This window comes from Sander vitreus, chromosome 2 (assembly GCF_031162955.1).
Source record: "Sander vitreus isolate 19-12246 chromosome 2, sanVit1, whole genome shotgun sequence".
In the NCBI taxonomy this organism is placed as follows: domain Eukaryota; kingdom Metazoa; phylum Chordata; class Actinopteri; order Perciformes; family Percidae; genus Sander; species Sander vitreus.
In genome coordinates, this window is record NC_135856.1 from 28,459,712 (window position 1) to 28,470,342 (window position 10,631).

At 39.8% G+C, this 10,631-nt stretch overlaps 1 protein-coding gene across 1 annotated transcript; it reads right to left on the reverse strand.

Annotated features, from left to right (window-relative positions):
* Positions 1-343: 343 nt before the first annotated feature.
* odad3 (outer dynein arm docking complex subunit 3) lies at positions 344-10,501 on the reverse strand. The gene is made up of 13 exons (XM_078264449.1): positions 9,760-10,501; positions 9,422-9,543; positions 9,184-9,261; positions 7,948-8,139; positions 7,700-7,801; positions 6,924-7,049; positions 6,493-6,615; positions 6,085-6,234; positions 5,819-5,979; positions 5,560-5,716; positions 5,219-5,368; positions 1,294-1,381; positions 344-843 (listed from the first exon to the last, which is right to left on the reverse strand). The coding sequence occupies exons 1-13, from the start codon at positions 9,836-9,838 to the stop codon at positions 719-721; spliced, it is 1,653 nt and encodes a 550-aa protein (XP_078120575.1). The 5' UTR covers positions 9,839-10,501; the 3' UTR covers positions 344-718.
* Positions 10,502-10,631: the final 130 nt, after the last annotated feature.

The following is a 10,631-nucleotide window of genomic DNA, read 5'->3' on the forward strand; positions in this document are numbered from 1 at the left end:
ATCAACATGTTCCACCTAACACCCAAGAGGCACAACCATTTCTGAGATTCTGATCATAGCAGAAGTAGGTGGTGCTGCATGTCTATAAGCAGGCAAAGTTTTACACAGAGACAAAGCATGCATGTGCGTCTAAGAGTCAACGTGATTCACCATCAAATAAAGGCAGGATTTGACACAGGTGTTGGCTTTCAGTGACCTGCACAATGTCTGTAAGATAAAACCCATGACATTCACAATGTAGGTTTTGATCAGCAGGACAATGACAGAGAAAACCTCCGGACACAAGTTACCTGTTTTGCCAACGTACAGACATTTATGGTGAAAGAAAATACAATATACGATCAAAAGTGAAAGCAATTTTTATTGGCTTCCCATGAGGCAGAGGGTGGAATAAAAAGTGGAAAAAAAAGAGGCAGAGAAACAACTGTTGATGCAACATTCACACTTGACAGAGAACATTACTGTTGTCACAACACATCCACTTCTACAAGTAACCAGCTTTAAAGAAACAAACATATTAATATGAATCACCTGAGAGCTGTTAAATTCATCTTTCAACATGTCTAAAATATATTTTCATTTGTATTTTCAGCTAAGACTTAAAATCTTTGAAGCAACACATAATAATAATAATTGTAGAGATGAAACATTTAATGGCTAAAATAGCAAAGAAAATCTAGGATGGTTCTTAATTTTCTCTTGAGATTGTGGTGATGTTTCAGAATTTGCCCTTCTTCTTCTTCCAGGGCTTCTTCTTGTTATTGGAGTCGATGATCATCAGAGACTGGCGCTTCAGTGCCTCACGTGAGATGATGTCAGCCTCGTCCTCTTCACTGTCGTCCTCTGAGACGCAAACAGTGACAGTTTAGACTGTGTGTGTGTGTGTGTGTGTGTGTGTGTGTGTGCATGTGTGTGTGTGTGTGTGTGTGTGTGTGTGTTCTTGTTTAACTATATTCGTGGGGTCCAAAAACTGGCAGTCCAGTATACTTGTGGGGCCAAAATGCTGGACCCCACAACTTTAAAGGGCTGTTTGAGGGTTAAGACTCAGTTTTAGGATTAGGATTATAATTATGTTATGGTTAGAGTGAGGGTAAGGGTTAAGGTTAGACATTTAGTTGTGATGGTTAAGGTTAGGGTAAGGGGCTAGGGAATGCATTATGTCAATGACGGGTCCCCACAAAGATAGTGAAACGCATTGTGTGTGTGTGTGTGTGTGTGTGTGTGTGTGTGTGTGTGCGTGCGTGCGTGCATGTGTGTGTGTGTGTGTGTGTGCGCATGTGGCTCCCAACTCACCGTCATTGAAGAGGTCCAGTCTTTGGTCGTCAGGCAGCTTGACGCGGGTGTTGTAAGCTGGAAGTTTCCCCTCAATCCTGACATAGAACTGCTCAGAGAAACAAAAAGAAAAAAAAGAAATGATTACCACCAGTCAAACATTTATTTTCTATGTTTGCCAACGCAGCTTATACTATTCAATATTATTCTTTAAAATCCCCTATTTCCATGAAATCTGAGTGTATGTAGGTCTGTTCATGCACGAAATATTGCAAAACTGATCAATAATATTCTTTGTTAATATTTTTCACGTGTAGCCTATTGATTTTTCAAGCCTTGTAATATAAACAGAATTTCACATTTATTTAAAGGAACTGAAATTAGTGTGAGGCCAGTTTAGAAACAAAAACTTTAAAAGAGCCAGTTGAAGTTGTAGGACAGATTTATATCTATAGAATCTATAAAACAAACCACTAACCTTTTATCATTTTTTTTAATCAGTATATATGGTCATTTACATAGGCCTAGTGGTGTTCAGCTATTATGGTGTATGATAAGTATTAACACTGAGTACTAGTGAGTGATGTCTGTGTCTAAGTTCTTATCATGTAACAGGTATGATGAGCAGCAGGTGGATCTAACCGAGAATGGATGTACTGTACTTCTTTATGGTATAGGTGCAAGCTGTTTGACCAGGACAGCCAAGCAGTTTCTAATAGTACCGGTCATGCAAACAAGGCTGCACTGATTTAAAAAAAACTTGAAATGATCAGCTCAGGGTGACGTCAATTACAAAGATTATGCTTTCTAAAACTGCATCTGAGAGTAAAAAAGTCAATGTCATTAGCAAAATGGCCTACAGACTGTAAAGTGTTTCCTATGGTACACTTTGATATCCTTTGTTCTCAAACAGAGAAGGTGCTGCCGAGCGTTAGTAATCAAGAAACAAACACTTCAGGTGGCTCTAATGGCTGCCTTTCCATTCAGATAAGCTATGCAAGCACAGCAGCACGCATGCATACATGATCAGCCATGCAGTGTTCATTTGTCGCCCCGTGCAATGTAGGCTTAAACAAGAGCCACAACATGCCCTTTGCCAAACTGACAAAGGGCTTATGCACAGCCATTATAAAGGGGACTGTTAGTCAATTCTCAAACCAGAAGTCCATAATAAAAATTTATTTTACACATATAATAGGGTTTCGGGAATCAATTTCTGTAACCATTTCATCAGTTACAGAGATATTATGTTAGTCACACAACCTTCATAAGGCAAGTCATCAGAGACACCCTTCACTTCCCCGTCATTTCTCTTCTGTCAGTGGATTACTACAATGGGGGGGGCGTTCAATTCACAAGCAAGCAGGCTAAGAAACCGAACTAAGTGACGTGTTCTGTCTGTCTGTCTATCTATCGATGTCCTCCACTCTGTTTCAGTATGGACAGTGCCACACATACACACTCACACCCCCTACACACAACAAACGTCTGCTGTCCTCAAACAACAGAAAAGCAATAGTCACAGGGCTCGACATTTAAGGCGTGTCTGCTGGTCCGGGACAAGTGGATTTTTTTGTAGGGCAAGTGGAAGAAAAATGTACTTGCCCCACTGGACAAGTTAAAACTCAAATAATATAAAATGCCATGTTACTTCACGTTATGTGCCACTCATTACGTTTTATTTTATTTTATTTTACCGATTTGAAACGAATACATTTTTTTCCCCACACGCCGTCAAACCAGCGTCCAACTCAGAATGCTTTGATTGGCCAGTCATCAGTCGGTCCAAGTAATAATCGTCCGCAGTTTAAGCATACATTTTTAACTGCCTCAGAAGAACAGTGGTGGAGACTGGAGTGGAGAGTGATGTTTCTTCCGGCTCCGCAGCCTGGCCAAGTGCCAGGGAAAGCAACAAGAACAATTAACCTTACAACAACAGCACCACACGAGTTAAAAAGGGAAAGAAATTTGTGAACAGCTGGAGAGATGAATTTGACTGGGTGCGTTACGAAGAAGGAGTAATGTTCTGCAGCGTCTGCCGGGGGCAACCCAACTTGGCTGACAAGTAAGTGACGTTAGCTAGCTAGCGTCAGCAGTTGTGTACCTAGCAAGCATTAGCAGCATTTGTATCAGTTAAATGTACGTAGTTAAATATCAGCTAATATTCAACTGTAAAGTAGCCAAACTTTTTAAAGGATCTCTTGGTAAATCAGCCTCTTTCAAACCAGCTTTCAACGGTTTGTTTGAATTCTGCATTAGCAAAACTAAAAAAAAAAAAAATTATAAAATGATAAATCTTTCCCGGACAAGTGACTTTTGTGCATGGAGAAGTGAAACGTAAATGTACTTGTCCAAAGGACAAGTGCCTCAAAAAGTTAATGTCGAGCCCTGAGTCACATCATGTATCTCAGCCAATAAGAGCCGAGAGTCTCTGTTAATGAGGCCAGTATGTACAGTATTTTGTGGTTAATCTAATTATCTCTTGAATTTCCCACACACCTGTCATTAAAACTGTACACTAACCTCCCGCATATGTTTACAAGGACTACATCTGTAAGAATGTAAAACAGGTTTCAATATCCTATCCCAAAACAGAACCTTTAATATTTAAAACCACTGTGATTCTGGATGAGCTTTGATGAATGGAGCAATGATTCACCTAAGAGCTGGTTCCTCAACCTCAAAGCATTTACGCAAATAGGCACAAGCATTTCTGAGATGCTGAACATAGCAGACATAGTTGGGGTTGTCTACAAGCAGGGAAGGTTTCACATGTTTCTGGGACAAAGCATGATTGTGCATCTCTAGTGGCAACATGATTCACCCATTAAATAAAGGCGAGATTTGTCACAGGTGTTGGCTTTCACAGTGACCTGCACCATGTCTGTAAGATAATATGCTTCCATCAGCAGGACAATGCCGGTTGGTAATACATTAGAATAAACAAATTTTAGGTGTTTATAGTCTTGCTTCTGCTGAGGCCACTGCCTTTGATTAACTCACAGATGAAGTCTTGAAAATGCAATGCAATGGAAGTGCAATCTCAGCAAATAATTCATTCTTATGGGTAATTAGTAGTAGGTCCAACAAGAAGATTGAAAAACGTTCCAGTACACAAATTGATCAGATATTTACTAACAAACCAGAAAGAAAAACTAGACAATATAATTTAATCACTGGCTTATCAGATCATAACTTAAAACTATTAGTGAGAAAACTGACAAAAAGTAGAGTTCAGTTCATTTCAGTGAAATAAACCGCATGAACTGGGACGATGGTTGTAACACTTTTACTCATATAATCAATTCTGTGAGGGAACGATGTTACGACATAAAACTAGAAGAGACACTGACATGCTAATTTATAAAGGTTGAAGGAACAAAGTTATCCAAGAGGTAAGATGAGCTAAATCTCGTTTCTTTTATCTCAATATATTGAATGAGGGAAAAGGCAACAGTAAATTGATCTGGAAAAACATTAATAATCTCACAAGTAGGACTTATAAATAATAAATAAATACTTCTTTTTTTTCTTGAGTCTGTATATATGAGCTAGGAAACAAATTTACAAAAAGGAAACTTGATATTGTTCCTTTAGATGCTGCAGGCCAGGTTTTTTTTCGAGTTGGTAGAGACGAACAAGTGAACGAAATGATCAGCTCCTTAAAAAGCTGCAAATGTAGAGATGTTTTCCAGTTTGATAGTTACATCATGTAGCTCGGCCAATAATGTTGCTGTTTTTGTTATTATTTTTCTGTAGATACATAACGCTTCAACACAGGGGGCAAAAAATACAACTGACAACTCTTGATGTCGGGACCGTTTTAGCTCTTTTTGTCTTTTTCCTGGAAAAAATGAGAGTAAGGATCAAATCCCCCCCCCCTAAAAAATGGAGATGGACAATCAGTCGACGATAGACATGACTTGACCAATCAGATTCGACTCACCTCCTCTTCCTCCATCTCCTTCATTATAGCGGCCAAATCCTTTCCGTGAAGCTCCTCGTGCAGTAACTGCAACTTCAGCTCACACTGGGTCATCAGCTCCACCACAAACTCATCTGAGTCTGGAGACACATCAGCCAGTGTGTCCTCACTCTGGAGAGAAATGGAAGAAGGGTGAACACACATACGCTTGATTGCCACCAACAATCTTGATGGGAAAAAGAATTCAAACTAAAGACATATGGGTTGATGGGGGAAAGAAAATGAACACATATTAGGAATATGACAGATGATTAAACCCTGGAGGTTAAACCAACAGTCATGATGGTTGAAGTTGTATTTACCAGTGTGATGTGTTGAAGTTTGTCTGCGAGATGCTCCACTCCGGCTCGGACAGTACCGAGGGCTTTTATGAGCCACTCCAGGCGTTCTTTACCTGCATCACACTTCTGCTGTTGAGCCTGCAGTTGCTGCTCACACTCCTCCAGCATCTGTTGGTCACTGACAAAACACACACAGAGAAAGCGTAAAGGCTTGAGAATAAACCTTACAAAGCTGCATACAGAACGCCTTTGATCCTCTACTACTGTCTGAGTGTCTCACCTGGACAGTTTAGCCTCTCCAGAATATTTCATATCCTGGAACTGTTGGTTCAGAAGCTCCTTCTGCTCCTTCAGCTGCTGCAGCACCTTCTCGTTCTCTTCCCTCAGCTTCTCCAGATGTTGGTGGGTCTCCCTCTGTGAGATAAAGCGCTCCACTATCTCCTACACACGTGAAGAAAAAAAAAAAGTACATGTAAACACAATGTACAGCGTGTGTGTGAGAATACACAGCTGGTACAGCCAATCCTTCCCTTTCCACATCCATACCTGTATATCTGTGACTCCGGTGGCCTCCTTGATGCGTCGGAAGGCCTCCTCAAAGGAGGAGATGGCCTTCTCCTCTTCCCCTGTCATCCTGGGGGTGCTGCGCTGGGCCTCACTGCTCAGCTCGTCTGGCTGCATAGTTGTTCTCTGAGCCTAAAGGTGGCGGAGGTTATTAGAACTCAAAACATTCGTTAATAATTTCACTCTACAGATTGTCTCTGTTTTGAATGAAACTATGTATATTTATATGTTTGTGCTTTTGAACTGGAGTGTTGTGGGCTCTTCTGTGGTCATGTTTCTTGATGTCATGTTAAATCGTTTGCACGTGGTCAATGAGAAAGCAGGTGATCAAAATAAAACTACAGTAACGTTCCTGAAGTGTACATGTATATACCATCATGTGTATCTCACCCTTCTATCGACTTTTTCAGCCTGGGCCTTGCGCTCGTCAACCTTTTTCCTGTAGCTTGCTATAATACGCTCTCTCTCCTTGCGCTCCTTGTAGAGCAGTTCCTCCTGCTGCTGTAATTCAACCTGGCAGAAAGACGAAAGGGAAAAAAGAGTGTAACTTTGTTTTGGGGGAACAAAAATGCTGTTTGCACAATGCACAGTATAGTGATAAGGTAGGCTAATCTATCTATGTTTGCAAGTTGTATACCGGTATATGCAGCAACATTAAAAACACAGGTGAACAAACACTGAAAAAGCCATTGCCGCTGCTTTACTTGTGACTCATATAACTTCTATTAATAGTGATAGTAATGATGAGTGAATCATCCTAGTGACGCCTTTATTAGAAACATGCGTGTTGCGAACTCATAGCAGAGGAGGTTGCAGGTCACCTTAGCAGCGTCTTTACAGAGCTGGGCGTTGTTGTTCATGACCTGCATGTTGTGAAGCTCCTCTCTGTGCTTCAGGATTTCTGCCTCCAGACTGTCCAACTGGCCATGGAAAGTCAGACTCTCCTCCTAAAGTGGTGACAGTGGCAAAGTGAGGGGTAGAAAGAGAAAGGACAAGAAATATGGATGTAAAGAGCAGCGAGTGTTTTAGAACATCGAAAGCATAAGATCACAAGAGGACTGTTGCAACACTGTGACCTGGACCACCTCATGAAATATTACTGGCTGATCATTACAGTAGGTTGTGATCTATTAATGCACTTCAGTTGCACTGGATAAAACCATTAACCAAATATAAAAATGTAACTGTAAGGAGATTTAAGTGCATTGTCGAGCACTGGGAATATCTGTTTACATATCACGAACACAGAATCAGATATCAAAGGAACAACAAAGAATCTTAGCACAGGCATCACAGCATCCATTTTTTTCTTTACATGATACCTGGATGAAAATTATTAGCAGGCTGTACAAAACACTGATGAAGTACTTTTACTCTCATAAGGGCGTCTGCTGATGCACATAGACCGCATGATAATGCACAGTTACCATATTTGTACACACATGAGTTGCAAAATAACATCTACAATGGGCAGCTCAGCAGAACGACACAAATCATTATGGGAGGTGGTGCCGACAATACCCCTGCAACATGTCAAGCAAGTGACGTTGAGTACAAAACATTATTCAGACGCTAACCACGTGTATGTTGGACAAACCTCCAGGTGACTTTTGAGTTTCTGATAGTTAGTCATGATGTTCTCAGCCTCCTTGCACTTAAACTGGGTCTTCTCCAGGCTGTTCTCCAGAGCTCGCAGCTTCTGAAGACACACAAACACACACACATTGTTTAAAGAGTGTACAATACTGGCATGTACTTCATGAGAGTGAACATTAGAACAAAAAAAAAAAGAAAAATAGATTTTCGTGTTTTGCACATTTCTCCATGAGCTTGAGAAGTAACCACCATGGCATCTTCCTCTTTTTTCCGAGCGCGAGCATCGGCAGACGGTGCTCCGCTGCTGCCCTCTGGTTTCATTCTCTGATATTCCATCTTCAGCTCTTCGAGGCGGCGCTGGTGGGTCTGGGTGGTGTGTTTAAGGGCATTGAGACGCTTCATCTTGGACAGCACCCTCTGGTCGAGCGTTGATAGGGCTGCCTGAGAAAAGAGTAATGACAGGGAGAGTGTGTGCGAGTGCACAAGAGAGACAGTGAGGGGAAACAGAGAGTTGTATACTTGCAAGCAGTGTCAAACTTGTATTTATGTCACTTTAGTGCAGTGTTGTAATGTAACAAAGTACAAATACTTCACTACTGCACTTAAGTAGAATTTTCACGTATCTGTACTTTCCTTCGTTATTTTTATTTCCGGAAACTTTTACTTTTACTCCACTACATTTCCTAAATAAAATGTATACTTTTACTCCACTCCTAAGCATCTTAGTTACTCATTACTACAAATAAAAAAAAAACTCAACAAATTTGTTACAAAGCAGGTTTGGCGAATCATTGCTCGTAGTTGCCAAGATAATGCATGCTCCATTCCAGTTGGTGACGTGATGCCTGTTTGTTGCCAAGCAGAAAAAAAAATAAAAAAAACATAGGGAAAAACTAAAGAAGAAGAGGAGGAAGTATAATAACTGACAGTGTCATGGAAGCACCTGCTGCAGGCTCTGCCGCCATGATAACAGACGATGACCACCTCGACGACAGTGGTGATAAAGATAACGTTACACACCTTTGGCCATAAAGTTCATAATCAAAGTTTTTTTTACTTTTACTTTTACTTCTAATACTTAAGGTACATTTGATTTCAGAAAATTGCTTTTGATACTTAAGTACAGTAAATATCAGATACTTTAAGAATTTTACTCAAGTATTATTCTAAAAGGAGACTTTAACTTCTACCAAAGTCATTTTCTGGTAAGATACTTGTACTTTTACTCAAGTATTGCTTTCAAGTACTTTATACAATACTGCTTTAGTGAGACACAAAACTGAGAACTTTCTCAGTTTCTTAGCTATCAACAACAGCTGAGGGGTTAACAGTGGGAACAACTATGGAGAAAATAGTCCAACGATATAATTCCGTAGTCCACTAATATGAACCTTATATAAATGATCTTATATATTAATAATTAGAATGAACAACAATGCTGCTATGAACCGTGAATCGTACAGTATTTATGGTCCTTCCTCTCACCTTCCCTGACATGTTGCGGTAGGCATCCTTCTCCAACCCCCTGTTATGAAAGGCCACTTTGATGATATTTTCATCACCCTGGGAGGCAAGACACCAAAAGGGAACAAGATTGAAGAAAGTCAGTTTGTTATGATGTTGTGACTTGTGTGATGTTATGCCTGTTTTCTTTGACTAAGATATGTGAGGACAGAGAAGAAGCAACTAAGCTGGGAACGTTGCCTCTGTTTATGGGACTTACAGAATTAACTTCTGCCAGTTTTCTGCACAGCCTCTTGTTCTCCTGCCTCAGCTGGCGGATGGTATCTCTGTTCTTCTTTATGGTGGACTGAGAACTCTCATAGTATGCAGTTCTGTCGCCCTCTGGTGGACACATTTCATAGTTACACTAACAATACATTAAGGTATACCGACTTATTATTCATTAATAACACAGCTAGCTGCTGTTTTTAATAGATTTAGTTATGGGGTTGACAATGGCTAGACATGGTAACCTAAATATGGCAGCTAGCAAAGCACACGTCCTTTAGCATGAACTGAAAGCGACACTCAGACTAACTACTTGGTAAACAAACTTACCCAGAAGTTGGATTTTACGCTGCATCTCCGTTATTTGGTCATGCAGCGGAGGTTTCATTGCGTCGGCACTAAACGGCATTTTCCTGCTTCGTTATTGTTGTACACAATTAGCGTTGACGAAGACAATTTGCACACAATCGGTGTTAGCTTGACCTGAACGAAGACCACCTCTGGTAGACTCCAGTGTTGCCTAGCAACCTGTACACGTACACTAAAGTGAGGCTCTGATTAAGTTTCACATTAACCCTCTCGAGCCACTGCAATGATGACAAATACAGATTTGACATTAGTCGCATCTACAGTGACTGTAGAAATAGTGATAAGCTTAATGAAAAACGGTATTTAAAATTATAAATAATAATAAATAAATGATAAATACAATACATTAGTCACTTAGGGACATGTGCCCTTCTTAGTTACTAAATATTTAATTCAACCACTTAACATAGTTTATTTATTTTACAAATGTCATTAAATAGCCTATAGCTGCTCCTGTAAAACAGTAATAAATAAAGGCTTACATAAGGACAGATATAGGACGCATACAGCCTATATAATTTGTGAACTTTGTATGACTACTTTACACATTTCATCCCTGAAACTATATTTCTTATATGCCTGTACAGTATATCATTCAAAGTGTGTAAATTGTACATGATTCTTTTAATGATTAGATAACAAATATGTAATGCTCTTATATTTCAAGTTGCCTATTCTTAAAAAAATGACTTACTTTTGTATTCAAACTATTTGTCAAGCATCAAACGTAGATGGACAACACTAATAAAAAAAAAGAATAATCTACATGTTTTTGTATCCAGATAAAACTAAGAAGCTGATCTTTCTGTGTGTTTGTCCTTTAAACACTGATA